The sequence below is a fragment of the Solanum stenotomum genome, chromosome 6 (genome assembly GCF_019186545.1).
Source record: "Solanum stenotomum isolate F172 chromosome 6, ASM1918654v1, whole genome shotgun sequence".
Lineage (NCBI taxonomy): Eukaryota > Viridiplantae > Streptophyta > Magnoliopsida > Solanales > Solanaceae > Solanum > Solanum stenotomum.
The window spans coordinates 23,044,124-23,067,662 of record NC_064287.1 but is presented as its reverse complement, the minus strand read 5'-3'; the positions used below and the strand labels follow the sequence as shown (position 1 = coordinate 23,067,662).

At 34.2% G+C, this 23,539-nt stretch overlaps 1 protein-coding gene and 1 pseudogene across 1 annotated transcript; one reads left to right on the top strand and one right to left on the bottom strand.

Moving 5' to 3' along the window:
* The first annotated feature begins 278 nt into the window (after positions 1 to 278).
* On the top strand, positions 279 to 22,343 carry LOC125867127 (mitochondrial-processing peptidase subunit alpha-like; annotated as a pseudogene).
* On the bottom strand, positions 6,048 to 7,965 carry LOC125867134 (uncharacterized). The gene is made up of 4 exons (XM_049547566.1): positions 7,860 to 7,965; positions 7,048 to 7,752; positions 6,850 to 6,968; positions 6,048 to 6,768 (listed from the first exon to the last, which is right to left on the bottom strand). Exons 2-4 carry the CDS (start codon positions 7,688 to 7,690, stop codon positions 6,319 to 6,321), a joined length of 1,212 nt encoding a protein of 403 aa, XP_049403523.1. The 5' UTR covers positions 7,691 to 7,752; positions 7,860 to 7,965; the 3' UTR covers positions 6,048 to 6,318.
* Positions 22,344 to 23,539: the final 1,196 nt, after the last annotated feature.

Below are 23,539 nucleotides of genomic sequence, written 5' to 3'. Positions count from 1 at the left end.
TGATGATAATTTTTTGTTCCTTGAGACGACATCTAGAGCTCCGATGAACAGCGGCGGACCAAAGAAACAAGAATCTTTGCAACCTCACCTCCTCCACTACTTTCCCCTTTCAGTTTTCGTCTGATTAATTTTTGTTGCTTTCCTTTTGTTTCAAATAAAATGAGGCCTTTGGCCCTTGCCTTCAATTAAAAAAAGAAAAAAAAATGGACATTGTGTTCAAATGTATATCAAAACTGGAAAAGGTCCAAAAAGTAGCTAGGTTGCGAACCCATCTAAAAGATACTTCTCCCTGAGCCCACAACATTTTCACAATTGTCTAACCATCAAGCTCCAAATACCCATGGGCCATGACCAACTCAGTCTTCCTCATCTCTGCAGCTAAATCCCGAGCCCTCAGTCACCATTGAAACAGAGGGAAAAGCACTTTCCACTTTCTCTTCAGCTATCGCATCCTCACATTCATCATGTACAGAGCCACATCTTCTCGCCTTAGAGCACTAAAAGTGAGCCGTTCGAGGTTTACATTATTACCCTATATGCATATTCATACAAGTATTCCGAATATGTTTTTCTTAATGTTTTTTCGCTATCTGAAATACATTTTAATGAATCGCTTCTGTATATGTTGTATTGGAACTTTGGCTTGTTTGGTTTTAGATCTGATTAGATCAGTAATAGAAATGTATACATGTTTGACCTTAAAGTGCGGAAGTTAGATTATGCATAATTTCTCCATTTGCGTACTTAGTAAATCCTGAATGTAACTGAGTATTTTCTTCACTTGTTTGAGATGATCACGGGTTGGGATGTTGCTTATTGCTGTACAGCTAGGTGTTAGTTGTATTGTGTGTAAATTCACAGAAAGAAGTGATTTTTAATGATAAAGTTTATGTTGTTCGTAGAATTTGGAAAATCAATTGAATTAAGGCTACTTGAGAAAAGAAAATTCAATGGCAAAAGTCCGTGTGTGGCTGGACACCACTGTTATCAAACAAAAACAAATCCGTTGCAGATGCATCCGTTATCTAACAATTAGCTTGATATAGACTAGGTCAAGTTAATTTTTTGAAATGTTTTCTTGAATTTTATTTTTGAAATGGGACTATAGGTTTTGAAAAACGATTCTATTTTAGTTTTTTCCTTGTGAAACTTGAAGTAGGGTATGTACCTTCCATTTTGATGGACCCAAATCGCTTGAAATCGTGAGATATTCCATACTAATTATTAATTGTGTGAATCCACAAATTTTCTCAAACACCATCGCTGCGTAAAAGTAAAAGTATGAATAAAAATTTAATTGCATATGGAAACTTTATGTAACAGATAGTTTGATTTAGACTATGACTAGTTACTTTATCAGTTAATTTTGAACATGATGCAATTTTAGTTTTTTTTTCCTTGTGAAACTTAAAGTATAGTGTATGCTTTCCATATTGATGGACCCAATCTCTCTTGAAATCCTAAGATGCCCCCAAATTATGATTAATTGTGTGATTCCATAGGTATTTTGGGGTAAGCTCTTGTTATTCGCTTATGGTATCATTCTATGTTCTGAATGTTGAAAACTATGATAGGTTCGCGGAAGCAATAGGGTCTTGGCAAGATTTTTATGTTCAACTGCTGTTGCAACCAAGCCATCAGGGGGCCTCTTTAGTTGGTTAACTGGTGGTGGGTCAGATTCATTACCCCCTCTGGATTTCCCCCTCAAGGATGTTCAGCTCCCTCCACCATTACCTGATTATGTTGAACCTGGAAAGACCAAGATAACAACTCTCACAAATGGTCTCAAAATAGCATCAGAAATATCAGCAGTAAGACCCATTTTAACATTCTTTTCTGGAATAAGTATCGAGTTAATTGTTTCAGTGAATCTTAATAGGTTCCAATTTATTGAGTTCAGAGCCCTGCTGCCTCTATTGGTTTATACGTCGATTGTGGCTCAATTTACGAAGCACCAGCTTCATATGGAGCCACACACCTCCTGGAACGCATGGCCTTCAAAAGCACATTAAACCGAAGCCACTTACGTATTGTACGGGAAGTTGAAGCAATTGGTGGTAATGTAACTGCTGCTGCCTCACGAGAGCATTTGATATACACTTACGATGCTTTGAAAACATATGTTCCTCAAATGGTGGAGCTGCTTGTTGACTCTGTTAGAAATCCAGCATTTTTAGATTGGGAAGTTAGCGAACAGGTTTCCTTCTTATCTGTTTCCTTCTTGGGTTGTCCTTGAAATACAATGAAACTATTTCTTTGTGTTGGTTTGCGAGTAATAATATCCTACATATGTAGCTTGAGAAGGTTAAATCGGAGATTGATGAGTACACCAAAAACCCACAACACTTGCTTCTGGAGGCAGTTCACTCTGCCGGTTATTCTGGTCCGTACGGGAATTCTCTTGCAGCCACAGTGAACAGGTTGAACAGCACTGTATTGGTAGAGTTTGTAGCTGTGAGTGTCAAAAGAATTGTTCTCCTTTTTCAGCCACCCTGTTTTGGATCCCACGTTTTATTACTCTTTTTTTTAATGATAAGTATTATGGATGTCGACTTTTTACTACTTTTATAGAGCAATTTTCATATTTTGATGACTTCTTATTCTTACAGGAGAATTATACTGCTCCTCGTATTGTTCTTGCTGCATCAGGTGTTGAACATGAAGAATTGTTAAAAGTTGCAGAGCCTCTTTTATCGGACTTACCTAAGGTGCCCCGCGCTGAGGAGCCAACACCTGTGTATGTAGGAGGTGATTATCGCCGCCAAACTGATTCAGGGGTGTGTCCTTGAAATCCTTCCCCTTTCCTCTTCCCTCTCTCTGTACATGTGTTGATTCGACAACTAACATGGTTTTATGTATTTCTCTAAAAGCAGATGACTCATTTTGCACTTGCTTTTTAAGTTCCTGGTGGCTGGCTAAAGGAAAAGGATGCAATGACTTTAACTGTTCTTCAGGTATTTAATTTTCATGCAACTATTGAATTATTGTTTAAGATTTCCCTTCTGGTGTCGGTTCTTCAAGAAATTCATAGTCAAATGTGTTAATGGACTTGCTTAAGAATGTCAAGTAATTTAGAATATCAATGGAGAAGGAAAAACATTTTTAGGCTGTTGTTTGATAATGAAAAAGATAACAAGTAGTTGTTACTTCCCATCAAAAAAGCTTTTACAGGTAATCCGCTGACACTCTTATGCCCGAAAGTATTTGACTACAACTTTTCTACTCCGAGATGCACAAAAAATAATGTCAACTTTTACCTCCTCTCACTATACTTTTGGAAGTCAACCAAATATCATTTGAAGTCTTACTCTTCCGACAAAAAAACAATAATAGGAGATGGATGGGGTCTAAGCTTGAAGTATTAATTATGACTTCCCTAATATACCATTATTAAGAGATCTTTGCATGATTTCAAAGTACAATACATCTATACATGCAGTTAATTGGATGCCTCATGGGCTAAAAACTAGTCTAACATGCATTACCCGGTTCCTACGTTGGTGGTAGCAGGCACCCGTGGAATTAGTCGAGGGGCACAAAAGCTGTCCCGAACACCACAGTTGTGTTTAAAAAAAGTTAAACATGTTTATTGGTTATCCAATGTATAAAAGGTGATACATGTTCGGACTTCGGAGATTGTTGAAGTTTAGTTTCTTGCATCTTCTAATTTGAGACAAGAAAGTATGTACTTCTATATCTGGTAAGTGTCTTATATAGTAGGGTTTTATAGTAATTTCCTGAAATCTGGAGGATTTACAGGTTGCTGGATATTTCCAGAAGGAGGGGATTTTGGAGATATATGGAGAACATTGTAGTTTGTCCTAATGTTGTCACATTAGTGTCTTTGAAGTTTATTTGGAAATAATTTTGGTCTTCTAGTTAGTAATATTTGCTTACTCATTGGTGTATGTGACTGTTTCAGAGGCCACTTAGGTCTTAAACACTACTGTAGCTTCCAATATTCATCTAAGTGAAATTGTTTGAAGTAATGTGCTTTCTTTAGATTGTGTAATGCAATACTACAGTAATGGTGGGTTTGCCCAAGGGACACAAAAGTGATCGCTAGAGTTTCTTTCTTCCATTCTTTCTGTTGTTGCTGATGATGAACCATCTTTTAAGCTTAACTGACAACCAAGCTGTTATCCATCAAGGAAAGCTCCAGACAAAATCTGGTCCTCATAAGAAAAATCCATGTCATATTTATCCCGAATCTATGGTAAGATGAATCCTAGAAACACCACAAACATTTGAATACAACAATAAAGTGGAAAAAATGATTTGTGTTTGAAATCAAACAATACATGGTTGCACTTCAATAAACCTTTCTTTTAAAAATATTAATCAAGTCACCCGTATAATAAACTAGAAGGTGTGGCCTAGGTCAATGAAGTGTGTTGAGAAACATAAGATCTCAGGCTTAAATCCTAGGCAAAAACACTAGGATATTTCGTCCTATATGTCCAAGCTTTGATGGAAAGAGTTACCCAGTACCTGTATTGGTGGGAGGTAGCAGGTACTCCTTGGAATTAGACCATCTTCAACCTTACTCTATTTTACTCTCCATTCTCTATATTATTTTTATTTTTTTTGATAACCGAGAAATCGGTCATAACCCGCCCTCTTCTAAACTCGGTGGATAATGGGCCTGCCCCTCTACCCTTCTCCACTTAAATACCAGTCTTCGCTTTGCGTGGTGTGAGGCTTGAACTTGCAACCTAAGCCACAAATCCTCCACCTTTTGCCACTCGAGCTAGGCCTTGGGGGCCTCTCCATTCTCTATATTTGGAGAGTAAACTAGAGAATGTCTTCTCCAAGCACTCTCTATTTTACCCTCTACTCTCCAATTATAGAGAGTTGAATTGTAATTCTCCGAATTTGGAGAACTACTATTAATACTGTCTGTTTCACTTTTTGAATATTATATTATTATTTCTAGGGAAAAGGGTCAAAAATACCCCTCAACTTTGTTTTATTAGTTGACTATACCCCCTCCGATAAAACAAAGTTATTTATACCCTCGCCGTCACTAATTTCACCATTTATACCCCTCAACTAAAGGAAATCCCCAAATCAACACAAATTACCCGATTTTAAAAAAATAACCCACCACCCCAATATAATCCAAACCCTAATCCGACCCAACTAACTTAATTCAAACCTACTTCACCTTAATCTCTAAAACAAAAGTTTAGGAACTCAATCTTCCTCATCGTTGTCCCTCACCGCCGTCTCCTTTGGGTCAACAATGAAGAACCCAAAGCTTCTCTCACCGCCGCTAATTTGCGTAAACAACGAAGAGTCCAATAACCTCTCAAATTAGCCACAAATCACGATTTCTGCAACCTCATCCTCAAGGGAACCGTTTTTTGGTTGTGACGTTGCGTTAGCTTTTTAACAAGAGATGAAAATGATCAAGCAAAAGCTAAAAATTCTTCCGATTACTTAACATGTGGTCTCCAAATCGGCTCTTCACAGTTGCATCATCTTTCCATATTCCTAATCCAAAAGAAGCATTTTTATTATGTTTAGACCATGACTAAAACCTGCTAGAATTGCTCCCTGTTAACCAGAACTAGAAAAACAAAACACTACCTCACTCACTAGGAAAAATAGGAATTGAATAAATGAAAGGTTTCATGGTTAGGTTGAAAAACATTATCTGAACATTGGCTAGTCGGAATTGCATTGAATCGGCGTAAAAACTCTCTTTTTACTGAGTTCTATTACTATATGTTGAGATGGGTTTGATGATGACGAAGAATAAACACCTTTGAGGCAGAGGACAAAATATGAAGTTTTATTGTTTTCTTGTGAATTAGCTGAGAATATAATTGCCCCATGAATTGATTTAGAAACAGGGGTTCAAATTGATTTGCGCCGGTTTGTCGGAATCGAAGAAAGAACAGAATGAGAACGAAGAGAGTTACCCTTCAATTGCTTGACGACTTGTTTGAGGCTGACGATTTCGATTATCATGTGAACTTTTTGATGGAGTAAGTAAAAGCCATTGTTATCGTTCTAAGCTTTTTCTTTGATATGTGCACAAGCAGTGTTTTGGACGGCGAGAGGCGACAAAAGGCGACAAGGGCCTGCCTCGCCACGCGGCGAGGCGAGCGGCGAGGCGATCGCCTTTTTGAATCAAGGCGCCAATTAATACCAAAAATTAAAAATATTTAATTGCATATATAAATATCCAAAATCTCAATAGCAATAACATATATTAGCAAATATTTCAATTCAAAAACAAAAAGTAGATACTAAAAGTCTAGAACTTTAAAGACCCAATAATTCAAAAGATAATACTAGAACTCTAAAAGTCTATTCTTCTTCAAAACTATCCAACTCTTGAAGATCAACATCCTCTACATCATTATATTGCTCCTCATCTTCTTCCTCCTCGTAGTCTTCATCAATTAGTGTCCGAGTCCTACTTGAAGTTGAACTTGTAGATGAAGTTTCTACTCCTTTGCCCTTGTCAAGTGCTCTTGATCTTGAAGAAAGTCCCCTAAGATGATAGATACTCTCATCAGCTCCAATTGCCGTAGCAACACTACCCCAAGTAAGATCATCATCCTCATATACTAGTTCATCTTCTTGATCTTCGGGGCATCCAACTAACCATTCATTTGAATCATCAATGTTATCCAAGCGAATTGGATCAATGAGATCACGAGCATCATAACGACGTTTCAATGTTCTATTGTACTTAATGTACACTAGATCATTGAGACGCGATAGTGCAAGCCTATTCCTCTTCTTGGAATGAATCTACACATAAGTTACAGATATTAACTAATAGATATTGATAATAATATAATATGGAAATTAGGATATAATTTTTTTACTTACGTGTTCAAACACACTCCAATTTCGCTCACATCCGGATGAGCTACAAGTTAGGCTTAATACTTTCATGGCAAACTTTTGCAAGTTTGGTGTTTCACTACCAAATAGTGACCACCATTCCACTATAATAAAATAAATTTAGAGGTTAATGAGTGTAAATAAGTCGAATAATTTAAGTAAGAGCTAAATCAACTCACTTACCCGGTGACCTTGTGTCTCTAGCTCTTTTAGCCGGACCACAACCAAATAGTCCATTCGCCATTTTGTACCTAGGAAGCTCAGCGACTAGTAAATCTTGTATTGTTGTATCGGGGATCATCTTCTCAACACATGCATAATACTCGGTCCACAGACTCTGTAGTAAAGTTCCCTCTTCTTGAGCTTTATAATACAATCCTGGGTTCAAAACATGGCCTGCAGCATGCAAAGGCCGATGGAGTTGGTCTGACCACCTTGCATCAATAATTTCAAACACTTTCTCATATTGCTTCTTAATTCCACGAAAACCCCGTTCAATAGTTTCTTTGGCTCTATCCATTGCTTCATAAATATAGCCCATTGGTGGTTTTTTCTCCCCATCCACCAAACGAAGCACTTTTGTCAAAGGACCACAAACTGTAAGTGCTCGAACAACATCATCCCAAAAGTGGGCAGAAATAATAAGATTGGCAACTTCTTTCCCCAAAGTTTCCTTTGCAAATTTACTTGAAGTCCATTCGGTTGAGAGGACTAAAGTTCTCAAGTTTTTTCTTTGTATGTACATAGCTCTCAAAGTTAAGAAGGCCGTTGCAAATCTTGTCTTGGCCGGTTTCACCAAATTTCTTTCCTTGGTGAATTTTCTCATCAAGTTTAACAACAATGGCCTTTGACTAATGTAAGAATGGATTCTGATGGCCTTCTTAAAAACTGTTAAGGTAAGATTATAGTAATTAGTAGCTAATAAGTATTAAATATTGACTATAAAGAAAGTTAGAGGATATGAGAGTGATATTACCGGAAGCATATGGCTTAACCTTGAATATGTCACCAAACATCAAGTTGATGCAATGAGCGGCACATGGAGTCCAATAAATGTGTGGGTATGCACCCATCATCATGCTTCCCGCTTTAACATTCTCACTAGCATTATCAGTGACAATTTGTACAACATTTTCCGGTCCAATTCTTTCAATAGTGCTTTCAAACAACTTATACATTTTGGTGGAATCGGTAGATTCATTGCTAGCATCAACAGAACCAAGAAATACACTACCGATTGGAGAATTCACCAAAATATTAATGATCATTTTACCATTTCGTGCCGTCCATTTGTCCATCATAATGGAGCATCCAAACTTTGTCCATTGCACTTTATGCTCATCAACGATTTTTTCCACTTTTTCCACCTCTTTTTTTAGGTGAGTAACTCTAACTTCATGAAATGTAGGAGGCTTCATTCCGGGGCCATGTTGTCCTACTGTCTCAATAAATTTATCAAATGATTTGTGATTGACACAATTAAAAGGGAGCCCCGCATCATACATCCATATCGCGAAAGCACTTACCGCACGCTCTCTTAGAATTTTCTTTGTTTCATCAATTCCTCCTTTTTCAAAGCCTCCTTTTTTTGTTGATTTATGCGGAAAATAGAGATTCATAGGGCCTTTCGTCACATTCCGCGCGGTGGATGATGCACCTCCACCAGAAGATATCTTTGGAGTTTTGGAGGGAGGTATCATTTCCGCATACTCATCCATATCATCAACATCATCAATATCAATATATTCTTCCGGCAGCCTCACTTGAAATTTGGGATTATTAGCGATTTTATTTTGCATATAAGCCCTTACTTCTTCTCTAATCGCCGACGGACAAGCTGTACATTGTTTAACATTCTTGAAACCACCCACTAAATGTTGCTTGTGTCGAGTTATTCCACCATTAAAAGTACTCCCACAAAAGTTACAATTAACCGAATCTTTCGTTGCTCCTTGAGTACCATAATTCCATCCAATGTCCCTCTTTTTGCTAGCATCCGCCATTTAATTCACTATTGTACAATACAACAGATACTATTAATTACTATAGAAGAATTAATTTTTTTTTTTTAAATAATAGACAGCAGTCGCACAGTGAAAGCAGTAGCATTCAGCAACATTTTACAGTGAACAAAGAAAACAGAGGAAAAAAACAGAGCAGTGATATATGATTTAACATGACATGTAATTTAAATGATACCATTTTTGTAAAATACAATACAACAGATACTATATTAATTACTATAGAAGAATTAATTTTTTTAAAAAAATAATAGACAGCACAGTGAAAAGTGAAAACAGTAGCATTCAGCAACATTTTACAGTGAACAAAGAAAACAGAGGAAAAAAACAGCAGTGATATATGATTTAACATGACATGTAATTTAAATGATACCATTTTTGTAAAATACAATACAACAGATACTATATTAATTACTATAGAAGAATTAATTTTTTTTAAAAAATAATAGACAGCACAGTGAAAAGTGAAAACAGTAGCATTCAGCAACATTTTACAGTGAACAAAGAAAACAGAGGAAAAAAACAGCAGTGATATATGATTTAACATGACATGTAATTTAAATGATACCATTTTTATAAAATACAATACAACAGATACTATATTAATTACTATAGAAGAATTAATTTTATTTTTTAAAATAATAGACAGCACAGCTTTCAGCAACATTTTATTTACAGTGAACAAAGAAATCAGAGGAAAAAAACAGAGCAATGATATATGATTTAACATGACATGTAATTTAAATGATACCATTTTTATAAAAAATAAAAAAATGTAAGATAAATTTTAAAAAAGAGAAATACGGTGTAGAACTGTAGATCAAAACAAAAATTTGAATGTTTTTCTAAATTCCAAACGTAAATGAAATTTGCATACTTAAGTACTGATTTTCCAAGTAAATTACATTAAAATTTCAAAAACAAATAAATAATTCTAATAGTAGTTAAATGGGTCTTTTAACGTCATTTGTATTTTATCTTTGGTACCTCTAAAAAGAAAGCAGTGAAGAAACAGAGTAAAAAAACAGAGCAGAGAAGGCAGCAAAGCAGTAGTATCGTCTGTATCAGAACTTCAGATTTCAGAAGAGAAGAAGAGAAGAAGAGAAGAAGAGAAGAAAATAGATCATACCTTTCAATTCGCGAGGAAGAAAGTAAGAGAAGAAGAGTTGACTGACGGAGAAGAAGAGAATCGAGAGAATCGCGAGGTTGAAGAGAATTGAGAGAATCGCGAGGTTGAAGAGAATCACGAGGTTGAAGAGAGAGTCGCGGTCGCGACTGAGTCCCAAGTTTGGAAATATGAAAAAAAAAACCCTAGTTTTGACTAATATTAAGTCCAAGACCTTTTTAAAATTTTAAAACTAAAAGGCGCCGCCATTCAGGTCGCCATTACGTCGCCTCATGTCGCCTCACGTCGCCTAATTGGTCTCGCCGCGCCTCACTGAGAAATGGCGTGCCATGCTCGCCTCGCCTCGCCTTTGCGCCTTTGGCGAATGGCGAGCGCCATTAAGAACACTGTGCACAAGTTGAAGAAAGAAGAGAATAGAGGGGATTGTGTTGTTAGTCAACGGGTTATACCATAAAGGGGTCAGAATATTGGGTTTAAAATGGGAATGGGTCTTTTTAAAAAAATTCGGATTAATTTGAGTTGATATGGGGATTTCCGTTAGTTGAGGGGTATAAATGGTGAAATTAGTGACGGCAAGGGTATAAATAACTTTGTTTTAACGGCAGGGGTATAGTCAACTAATAAAACAAAGTTGAGGGGTTTTTTTGACCTTTTTCCCTTATTTCTATTATTTTGTAATTAAATATATTATTTTTCATATAAGGATATTAATTAAATTTTTAATATTCATAATTCTTTTTAAATGTAATATAACATTTTTAAAAAAAGATTATTTAATATATACTACTTTCATCCCGAATTCATAATATCTCAAATATTTTTTTATTGTTTTTCACTTTAAGTGTATATAATTTAATATAATTATTATTTTTCACCATGAAGAATGCACAAAATTTAAACGATGAAATGAAAATTTTAATTTAAAAATACAAAACATAATAATTTAAATACAAGATAACAATACAATACATACATAACATAATAATTTTAAAAATCACAATAATAATTTAATAATCTGGTAGGTCATTTTCAAATTTAACAATATTTGAAACAAAAATTAATGTATGATCCTGAAAAGTTGTGGTTGTGATTGTTGTTGTGCTTGTTGATTTCTTTTTTCAATTATTCGTAGTTCTTTAGAAATTTAGAATAAAATACAAATCTATATTATATAAAGAATTTGAAAAATCAAATTAAACTTTATATTACGTGAAAATTATATAGGGTGATTATTTGGAAAAGAAAGAAATGATTTAAAATAAAAATAATAATATAATTTTGAAGAGAGAGAAGAGGATTCTTTTTTAGAAAGTCAAATAGAGAATTGGGTTGCAGTTGGTTGTCTGAAAAATAGAGAACTCTATATTTGGAGTGTAAAATAGAGGATTGGGTTAGAGATGCCCTTAGTCAAGGTGTGCACAAGCTTACTTACACCACAATTATCAAAAGAACAAAGTTGTAAAGAACATATGCATGTAAGTTTTCAGTAAAAATGAGAGGATTTATGCATGTATGATTTACGTCTGTCTATAGTTTTGACAAATTCTTCGAAAGGTTATTACTTGTTGTTTATATAGTAGTTAGCAATTTGGGGACTTCATTCATTAAGAGATATTATGAGCTTGAATTTGATATACAACAAAAATCTTGCATTGCGCCTCTATGATTATTTGGAGTATCCATCTATGTGATAGTTTAGTGTTTGTGGTGGGATGTGGTCTTGGATGGTCATATTTATTGTGGATTTAACAGATGCTTATGGGAGGAGGTGGATCTTTCTCAGCTGGCGGTCCTGGAAAAGGGATGTATTCTAGACTATGTAAGTTGTCCATATATTTGGTACTTAATATATGGCACTTCAGCATAAGCATTTTCATTTGACAAACACAATTTATGTAGAAACTCTTTTCGTTCTGTTAACAATCTAGATACAGTCAATTAAATGAGCCTTGTGATATTCATGTGGATTTGTACTGCTTACCAGAGGCTATTTCCCTCCTTAAAGTTGGATTTGCATGTTTGATATTACTCTTTCATATGAAACAATAGTTATTCCTCTTCTTCTCATCTGTCTACTAATGTAATTATGATACAATTATGAGCAGATCTCCGTGTCTTGAATGCATACCCGCAGATCCATGCCTTTTCCGTATTCAGCAGTATTTATAATAACACTGGACTATTTGGAATTCAACCAGCCACAGTAAGATACCTACTTCGATTTTTTCGTTATGGTTTAGCTATCCCAAACTTTATTTTTATGTAACGGTCAACTGGCTAATCCTTTATATGTCTTAATATTATCTATTTTATCTGGTATTTTCACAATGTCTCTCAATCTTATACTTCAAATTTGTTTGAGATTATTTTTCTCTTTCCTTTTTCTTTTATTTCATAGCTATTATCTAAATCTCTAGTATTGATGCTTTATTTGAGTGTCTAGATGTGCTTATACATGTCTTCATAATGTGAACCTTATCATTTATGTTTGCTTATCCGCCTTACAACTAACAATATACAGCAACCTCTCAATGAGATCTGGATACTTGAAATTGATGCTTGCAAAAATACATTTGAACTTACTAAAATCTGGCAACTAATAGAGACATACTATACCACTATTCATTCCTTGTCTGAGTACATTATCTATCTTCTCCCATTTTAAACTTGTTTTTCTGCCTTTGCTTGAGGTAACATGTTTTCGAAATAAACCTTTTGGGATGCAGGTTATGAAAAGTAAGTTCTTTTTTTAATTTAAATATCTCTGTTTTCTTGCAGGAATCAAGTTCTTGTTTTTTTTTTTTCATTTTATTTCTAGTTCCAGTTATTCCTACCAGTTATCTAAGCCACATGAGAATGTTCTCCATTAGCAGTAGGTCAGTATCATTAACTGTAAGTGTTGGTGAGCCTTCTAGATTGCTCATGATCAGTCTTTGGAACCTGCATTTCACAATTTAAGAGATCATGGTCATTTCACTTATTCTTTTGCTGGGTAATCTCGTGAGTGTTCTTATTTTGGTATGCATGGAAATGATGGTGCATTGCAGAAACTGTCGGGCTGGAAAACAATATGCATGCCTGGATAGGTGGTAGTTCGCGCTACAAGAGGAGTGTAGGATTTCAGATGAAGTAATTTCATGGTCATTATACGAACATAGAAATTAAAAGGGAACTATTTTCCAAACTATTGTCGTCTTTAGTCAAAAGAAGGGCTATGTTGGCAGGGTCATTCTCAGAAATTCTTCGCAATTCAGTTTAACATTGTAGTAAGTTATAAAAGAAAAAGAAACTATTGTAAGTTTCCATACGTAAAGTAATATGCATGTGATTGACTTTCCCATGTCTCAGGTTGCAAATTCCCAAAAACTAGTATATATGTTTTCCTTGTATGAGCCAAACTGCGCATAGCATCCTTTTTTGGGGAATAAATAAAAATCTTGTTGCTCTGGATCTTGTTATTAATGTAATGAGTGACATTCCATTGCATATTTCAAGCAAAGTTCATTCTGTGAAGCACTTCCAGATTTTTGCATGTTATTTGTTCACGATAAGTAGACTTCCTAAATTAAAAGCTTAATTGTTGTCTCTTTCTGGTTATTTTCTTCAGACCTCAGATTTTGCACCAAGAGCTATTGAAGTAGCGGTTAAAGAGCTTATACTGCAGTTGCAAACCCTGGCAAAGGTTTGACAAATAACTTGGAATCCTTGAATTTATGTGTAATTTTTCGTCTGTTTTCCTTAATTCTCATGAGAACATGTTTTACTTGACTAATATGCTAATTCAGTAATGCTGTCTGCATTAAACTGTTACTGACTGTTTTGCTGCCCTTGCCCTGTTTGTTTTACTCGTTTCATGCAGTTGACATGGTACAGCTAGACCGTGCAAAACAGTCAACGAAGTCTGCTATTCTGTTGAACCTGGAATCTCGTGTATGTGATGGTTGATCTTTTAGATATCATTTGCTAGATGTTGAAGATATCTATCCATAAGTGCATATCTGTTATGTACTTATCGCTTATCTCTAATTTGTAGATGGTTGCATCCGAAGATATTGGGAGACAACTTTTGACATATGGAGAGAGGTATGCCCTTGTTTCTTGTTAGAGTGGGTAAAAGTTTCACATTGGTTGGGGAATGGACTGGTGGTCTCCTTATATAGACTTGGACAATCCTCCTCTCTTGAGATAGCTTTTGAGGTTGAGTTAAGCTAGGTGCCATATCTTTACATGGTAGCCGAGTGTTAGAGTGGGTAAAAGTTCCACATTGGTTGGTGTATGGACTGTTGGTCTCCTCTTTATATGGACTTGGGCAATCCTTCCTTCTTGAGCTAACTTTTGAGTTAGGGTCAAGTGCCATATCTTTACATTTCTGATGTTAGCTTTAGAGACTTAATTATTAGAAAAGATTACCAACAACAACATATCCAGTATTAGGGGTGGCAAAAGCAAACCCAATCTGCCAACTATTAGGGGTGGCAAAAGCAAACCCAATCTGCCAACCTATTCAAGTTTAACCCGCCATTTATTATCTCAACTCATTACAACCCATTAAAAATTGAGTTGATATGTAGCTCAAATTGACTCATGAGAAGTCTTGTCAAAATATTTTTAAATAATATATATTTTTAATATGTTATAGGTAGCCATAACAAAGAATAATAATAATTTTATTAGGTATTAAAATTTATAAAAGAACAAATACAACAATTAAAACTTAGTATGAATTGGGTGGGTTGGGTTATGACAAAGTGTGGTAGCGGGACTGAAACCGATACAATCGAAAAATTGGACTGGAATCAACATCAACTAAGTGGGAGCCGGTCGAAATCGGACGTATCAGTAATAATAGGAATGGCCGTCTCGGACCGAACCGGAATTCCAGGTCCCCCCTCCCCCCCCCACCCCGGCATTATTTTTTAAAACTTGATTGTTTATAATTGAAAAAATTTCAAAATATATAACTTATTTTATATTTCTTTTAAAAGTATAACTTAATAAGTTAAGACATTTTTTAAAGTTTAAATTTCAAATTTTAAACTCATAAAGTTTAAATTTCAAATTCTTAAGTTTTAAAAGTTTAAATGTAAAATTTTCAAAACTATAACTTAGTTACCTATGTTTGAATCTTTTTAAACTATATCAAACTTTCAATTTTCAAACTTTTTTAATTCCAAATTGTAACTTGAAACATTTGAAAATTGAAATATAAAAAAGACTTGTATTAAATTGAAGACAATAATTAAATTTTTTTTAAGGTGAATAGCCTATAATTTTATTCTACCAGGTTCTTCATTACGTACTACTTCATTTATTCTATCAGAATTACACAAGTCATACAATTTCTAGCTGCAACTCTGATGATATCTTTAATTGTTGTCAAACTAGGTAATTTGTGAGCTTGAAGATCTGAATTTAAATGTATTTTTTCAACTATTCGTGATGCACCTATTTCTTTGTATAAAGTTGTGTTGAATGAACAAACAGATAAATAAATTTGAGGAATATGAATTATTTTTTTTTCAATCATTGACTTAATGGACTCTTTAAACCTTGGAATATTTTTGAATTTTAAAAATTTATTAGAAATGATGCAAATATTTGGTAAAACTAAACAAATAGTTGGATAATAAAGTCTAGATATTTGTTTTGTAGCTAAATAAATTTTTTTGTACTATAATCCATATTTGAAGTATGAGTAAGGCTGGCAATTGGACAGGACCGGATCAACAGGACCGGTTTTGCCGGAACCGGTCCTCGTTACCGGATTTAGTTACCGAAACCGGTTTTACCGGAAATTCCCAAAGGTTTCGTCCGGTACCTTAGTTACCGGATAGGAACCGGTTTGGACCGGACCGGAACCGGTTCTTACCGGATCATTGTGTACCAGTAATTTTTTTTTTATTTTTTTATTAACTTTAATTATTATATAATATTATATTATTAATTAATAAAATTATATTATTAAAAAACTTCAAAACTTTAAACTTTAAAGTTACTTTAAATTTTCTATTGAATTTAAGTTTAAACTTTAAAGTTTAAAATTGACTTTAAATTTTGAAGTTTATATTGAATTTAAAGTTTAAAATTGACTTTAAAGTTTAAAGTTTATATTGAATTTAAAGTTTAAACCTTAAAATTCAATTTATATTTAAGCTTAAACTAATATTAAAATAGTTGAAAATTAAATTTCTAAAATGACTTGGATTAAATATAAGAGACTATTTTAAAAGAAAATCAAAGCGAATAGCCGTATATTTATTCAAATAAATAAATTGTACAATACAAATATTAGAAAGAGACAGAGTACATAATCAAGGTATTGAATATTAATTATTGTACTAACAATTGAAACTTTTTTTAAAATCTTTTCGTAACTTTTGTATCATTTCAAAAGAAACATTTTTTGGAACTTGTATTTGTCGTTCTTCTTCCATGGCTTCCATGCTATCATCACTATTATCACCAAATATTTCATCTATTTCGTCTTCTATTTGGCTATTTAATTGTGGTAGTTCAGTATTTCTTCTTTCGGCGTTGACCCAATCTTGAAACAACACCGATAATTTCAAACTATCCTTTGCTAATGAATATCGATGATCTCCAATTATAAATCTCGCCGCACTAAAGGCTTGCTCCGAAGCGACCGATGATGCTTGAATCGCTAACACATCTCGAACAATCCTAGCAAGGGTCGAAAATTGATTTTCACGATTTTTCCACCATACTAATATTGGAGCTTGAATTTGTCCTTCTTCATGTCTAATATTTTCCCGTGCCTGATTGAAATGTAAATCAAAATCATTATTAGTAGATGATTTAAGCTCAAGATAATCATCCATCCAATCATCAATATCATCACTTCTAGGTTTACAAGATGGAGGTTCAACTATTGGAATATTTTTTTCCATAGATTTATATGTATTATATAACTCTCTAGCTTTTATATATATGCTACTTTTACAATCTTCAACACTAGGAGTTTCATCATATTTAATTTCTAAATTTGCATAAATCTTTTCAACCATTCTTTCAACACCTTTTAATTTGTAATTTGGGTTGAAAGTAGTAGCAGTCAAATAGATTTGAGGAATTGGGAAAAAATATTTTTTGAATTTTTCAATCATAAAAACAAGGGAATTTTCAAATCAATCTTTTCCTTTATATTTTGCAAATTCTGAAATAGCACAAATATTTACTAAAAAACAGAAGAAATAGTTGGATAATATTGACCAGAAGCAACATTTGTTACTTTATAAAAAACACTTAAAAATTCAATAAGTTCTTTTGTATTTTTCCAATCTTCATAGCCAATTCTCAAATTCGGGTCCACATTATGAGCATTAAAAACTAATTGTACCGGCTCTTGATAAATATAAGCAACTTGAAGCATTTCAAATAAAGAATTCCATCTAGTGCATACTTCTTTTAGAACTTTTCTATATTCAAGTCCACATTCTTTACAACGATTTTTAAATTCTGTAATTCTAGCTTTTATTTTAGCTTTAAAAATTCAATTACAAGCAAGTCTAATTTTTTCACAAGAAATTCCAAATTGAGAAATACCATCTTTTACTATCAAATTATACACATGTGCGACACACTTAATATGAAAAAAATCATTATCAATTGGACAAAGTCTGCATTTTAAATAATCAATTGCTTTTAAATTATTAAAACCATTATCTAAAGTGACATTCATTATTTTATCACATATTCCATAAAATTGTAAAACAGAGCTTATTTTTGTTGCTATATAAGAACCGGTTTTAGTTTCTTCAACATATTTATATCTTAATATTCGTTTTTGCATGTTCCATTCATGGTCAATCCAATGGACAGTAATCGTAAAATAATCATTACCATTAGGACTACGTCCTATATCAGAAGTAATAGATAATCTACCATCATAATAAACAAATAAACAACAAAGAAAATGACAATATTCTTTTTGATATTTAAAAAGATCACTTTTAATTGTACTTTTTGGAATACCTTCATAATCTGGGTTATACAATTCCCGAATATACTGAATAAAACCAGGATGTGAAGGAAATGAAAAAGGCAAACCACAAACATCAACCATTTTAGCTAATTCTCTATGATCTTTTTCTTTTCTATATGTGCGGCGTGTGCTTCGGCTAGTCGGGTTAGTCATATTTAATACACTTTGAACCATATTAGAACCTCCAACTCCCATAGAATTTTCAAGTATGGGTATTCCATTTCTATTAGCCCTTTCTATATCATCTAGGCGAGCAAATTTTTTATTACACTTTCTCAAATGTGTTCTTAGTCGTCCCGTTCCCCCTTGTGTACCCGTAGTTACATGTTTCATGATCAATTTACATTTCGTGCAAGTAACAATAGTTTTTTCCTCATTTTGTACCAAAAATTTCCATACAAAAGATCTTTTAACACGTACAACAGTCTTTGAAAAAGTAGGTAAAAAAGGGACTTCATTTTGTTCCGGTAATTCGGTAGCCGGACTAGTAGGGGTAGGGGTCTCATCATCTTCCTCATTTATTTCTACTTCCTCATCTAATTCTTCCTCAAAATTAGTAAAACATCTATTTAAAATTTCATGATCTACTTCATTTTCGGAATTAAATTCAATAGGTCGTGAGTCTCGTGTAAAAGAAGTTTCATCAACATGAGTATAATCATTAGTATTAATTCTAAATCTAGGAGGTGGCAAATTTTTAGAATTAGAACTACTTCCTCCTCCCCTATTATTTTTTCTTTCCGACCTTGGTCTTTTACCACTATATTTTTCTAAATTCATGTTCAAGTTTAAAATAATTAATATTATGAAAAACAAGCAAGATAATATAACAAAAAAAATAAAATAACTTAATTAATAAACAAATAAAAAATTAAAGTTGGAACGATTGTACCGAACGTCTACGTAAAAGTAGACGTATAACCAAAGGCGGAATTGAGAGATGCCAATTGAAGCCTTCGATTTGCTTCAAATAAATCTCCAAAATCCGAATTCCAAGCCAATATCACAAAATAATAATTATGAATTTATGAGAGATTGAAAATGGAGAGATTTTGTAAGATGTTAATGAGATAATTTGTGAATTTGTGATTTAAATAAAAGAATATGAGTATATTTATAGCGTTAAGGGGTTAGAGAGGGGTGGGGATGTTTTGAGCCGTTTTGGGCCCCAGCCCAATGGCTAAAAGGGCCCAACGGCTCAATTTTAACGTTCACTTAAAAAAAAAAAGAATAATAATAAAAGACCGTTGAACCGGTTCAACCGGACAGGAACCGGTTCTTACCGAACCGGATCAATCGGATAAAAACCCGGGTTCTGTTTCGGTACCGGTTCCGGTACCCTATAAGACCGGTTCCTTACCGGTTCAACCGGTACCGGACTTACCGGTACGGGAACCGGACCGGACCGGTCAAAAACCTGTCCGTTTGCCAGCCTTAAGTATGAGTATTTCAAACTATTTGTAAAAGTTTTCTATATTCATAAGCAACTTTAAGCATTTTATTTAAAGAATTTCATCTAGTAGACATTGTTTTTGAAATTTTTCTAAGGGGAAGATTAAATTCACGACAATGGTTTTCAAAATCTTACGTCTAGCTTTTATTTGACTTGAAAATAAAATCCTTTTTGAGCAGTTTTCTAGTGTTTGGATTAGTTTAAAACAAGTGCTTAGTTTTAAGCTAAAATAACAAAAATAAGCCAAAAGCCGAAAGTTGGAATTTCTAACTTTTTTTTTTGAGAAGGAAGTGATCAAACAAAGGGCAAATAGTTAGAATTTCTAACTTACGACTTTTGGCTTATAAGAAAAAATTGAAAAGCCAATCCAAAAAGGCTCTTGCCTCATAGTCACTTCACCATCTCATCTCTTTGTTCTATTATATTTCAGTATTTGACTAGACATAGAGTCTATGGTCATATTTTGATTCTTTACGTTATTTTAGTGATATCTGAATAATTTTAAAGTACCAATTGAAGAACTAGATTTATAGATGAGACATATCATATTAGAATTTAAAAACTGAATTATGTATATATATGGAGCAATCAAATTTTTTGGAGTGGGTCAATATCTTGAATCGTCCTAAAATGAAGAGTATTATATGTATCAGATACCATATTAGTTGTTGTTGCTACTGTTCTTTTCTTCACTATTTTCTACTTTACTTCTTCACTATTGTATTTCCTTTTCATACTGTTTTTGACATGCTTTACTTGAGCCAAGGGTCGATTGAAAACAACCTCTCTACCTTATTTATAAGGTAGGGTAAGGCTGTGTACACGCCACCCCCTCCCTAGACTTCACTTTATTTTCTTAAAGAAACTAGTATTGTCCTCCCTAAACTCCACTTATGGAATTACACTGAGTATGTTGTTATTGTTGGAAGGGAGTGTATTATGAAAGTAGATCTAGGTCGAGAGAGAATAGGCTTCTTGAGGATCCGCTGGAGCCGGATTAAGAAATTCAACCCATGTTGTGGTGGCAAACAAACATGTTAGGTTGTATTTGGATGGGTTGAAATTTGACGACTTCAAAAGTTAATAACTGGGTTCAAAATTTAAAATTTGTACATATTTAGTGAATTTCATAACACAAATACTAGGTGTAGGATAAACCTACTGTGATTAGCCGAACCTGTATGCTGCCTTCTAGATCCGCCCCCGGTTGAAAATGGGTTCAACAGGATCAGAAGTGGGTTTGGTCAAACCCATATGTTTAATACAGGAGGACATAACATGTTTGAGGGTTAGGGCAAAATCAATTAAATCGGACTTGGTCATACTCTCCATTGGCTTCATGAGAAATGACAAGCTCAAACAGATTTTTGAGCGCTGTTCAGAGTTACAAATTGTCAAATTCTGTGTACATGCAAGCATCAGACTACTACCTAGTGCACAGGCCTGATGTCAACATGACATTCTGGATTATGATCACAAATGCATTCACCTTTTAATTTCACATCTGGCAATAATTCAATTTTCAGTAAGTGTGGCAAATCTATACACCTCAGAAATAAGGTGCCGATGGCTGGCAGAGCCTCTGGGTCAAGGTCACGAGAGATTATTATTATTATTATTATACAATTGCAACACCGTACTAGAATCCCACATGAATTGCTGCAATGGTTCAAGCATAATAGGGTTGGATATTTGCTTAGGCCAAGATAAAATATACTGTATTTTTCTCTTATTCCTCCCCTCCCCCCCGCCACACCCCCCCCACACACACCCTGAAATCACTCAATTTCTTTTCAACAAAAAACTTCTGAGGATCCGTGGTTCTAAATTGTTTTTTTTTTCCCCTTTGCCATGTTTTGCTTCTGGATCTTCAGGAAACCAGTGGAGCATTTCCTGAAAGCCATTGATGCAATTTCAGCAAATGATATTGCTTCTGTAGCACAAAAGCTTATTTCTTCTCCCTTGACAATGGCATCCTATGGAGACGGTGATTCCTTTCACTAATTATTTTTCTTTCCTTCCCTATTTTTTTGTTTTGTTCGGGGTAGTTTTCTCATTTGCTTTCTGAATGGCAGTTCTTTCACTCCCCACATACGACGTGGTTAGCAGCAGGTTTCATTCCAAATAAAATATTTCTAACTTGGGAATTTAGAGCTTCGCTGTTGCCTCAATTTGTGGAAAATAAGGAAATGCACAAGCTATAGATAAATTAGCCATCTGCCAAGCTTTTGGTGAGCAGCTTTTCGGCACAATTTATTCTTTGGTGTACCTTTTGTAAGTTATTCAGCACTTTATTCTTGATTCATGTGATAATACTCTTTGATTTGAAATGCTAATAAATGCGACTTTAAAGCTGAAGGCCTAAAGCTAAAGGTGGAAATAGTAAAATTTGTAAGTCACCAGAGTTCCCTGGTCAGCAGTTCTGTATTATCTAGATGCACAAGTGATGAAATATGCTGGTTGAGGGTTAGTGACTAAATATCAGATGTCGTTGCACAAGTGATGAAATGTGCTGCTTCTAACAAGTGAAGAGCTATTGCAACCACCAACTTCTTTTTCTTAGTTTAATCGAACTTGCTGCATGTTTCTGGGTTGCTTTGCAAGTTGTCATGACATTTTTGAAGGATTAGGTTTTCAACTTACCGTTCTTTTTGTGGGAATGCAATTCGAGATGAAGAGTTTCAAAGAAACTTTCTTCCACGAAAAGATTTAGAATTAAGGCAAGTAATGAGAAATATGAAAATAAGAGGTTTTATTTGTAAAATGATAGCAATAGCAACAAAAAGTATGGTGATGGCACCCTACTCACTCGTATAGGTCCTGTTTGAATATGATTTGAAAGCAAATTAATTAAAAGTTAAGAGTGTTGTTTGGACATATAATTAGACAACTTCGTTCTTTTATGACTATGAAAATCCAATAAGTTATGGAAACTAACTATCAAAATTTTCTCAATTCATATATGATCTTAGCAAATTATAGTTCTAAACAAGCTATCAAATATCCCAAGGTACCATAGTCCACGTTGATAACTAGCCTACAACATATTGTTGTTATAAATAAATGTTTGTGATTACAATTTTTTAATTACACATAGAAGGAAGAAATAAGCGTCTACGTGCATGATCGACAGCCTCCTTCGGAGATTGCTCCGCCACCTTCATTACTACTATAAACACTACATCCCCAACAGACCTTGCTTTGAACCTCTGCAAGTACAAAGATTGGAGACAAACCATCGTTGGAAAAACCTCCCCTCACGTCACTATCACAATACCCCACTCTACCAAGCACAAACCATACCAAAACAATATCACAACCACAATCCCTGCAGATTCAATACACAGAAACTACAAACCAGCAAGCAACACCAAATTATGCGTTGGCGTTGTTGAAATAAAGGGAGAATGTAGTTGGCCTTGTTGAAAACAGACATGTTTTAATAAAACTAACCTTGCTAGAGGATAACATAATAATGCTTTCACTTTTTGTTAATATGTATATTTATTGCCGCTAAAATCCATTTTTGTTGTAGTGTTTCTCTCCATCTCTTTCTCTTCTACTCTCTCACCTCTCTCCTCTTTCTTCCCTCTCTCTCTGATCTCTCTTCCTCTTTGTATTTTCACGTTTCTCCCTCGTATTTTGTATTTTCACCTCTCTCTTCCCCCTTTATATTTTGTATTTTCACCTTTCTTCATTTTTGTTTTTGTATTTTTCGCCCCTCTCGTTCTCCCCCTTTTTGTGTATTTTCACCTCCCTCCCTCTTTATATTTTTTATTCTCACCTCTCTTTGTATCTTGTATTTCTTCCATTCTCTCTTTGTATTTATATATTTTTGAGGTATTTTGCGAATATATTTATTGTATTTGATCGTATGTCCATTTATGTTGTATNCCCCCCCCCCCCCCCCCCTCATCCCCTCTCTATATTCTATATTACCATCTCTCTTTGTATTTTTATATTTTTGAGGTGTCATGCGATTGTATTTGTTGTATTGATATGTGCTTTTAGGTTGTATCCTCTCTCTTGACCTTTTCTCTCTGCATTTATATATTTTTTGAGGTCTCAGAAAA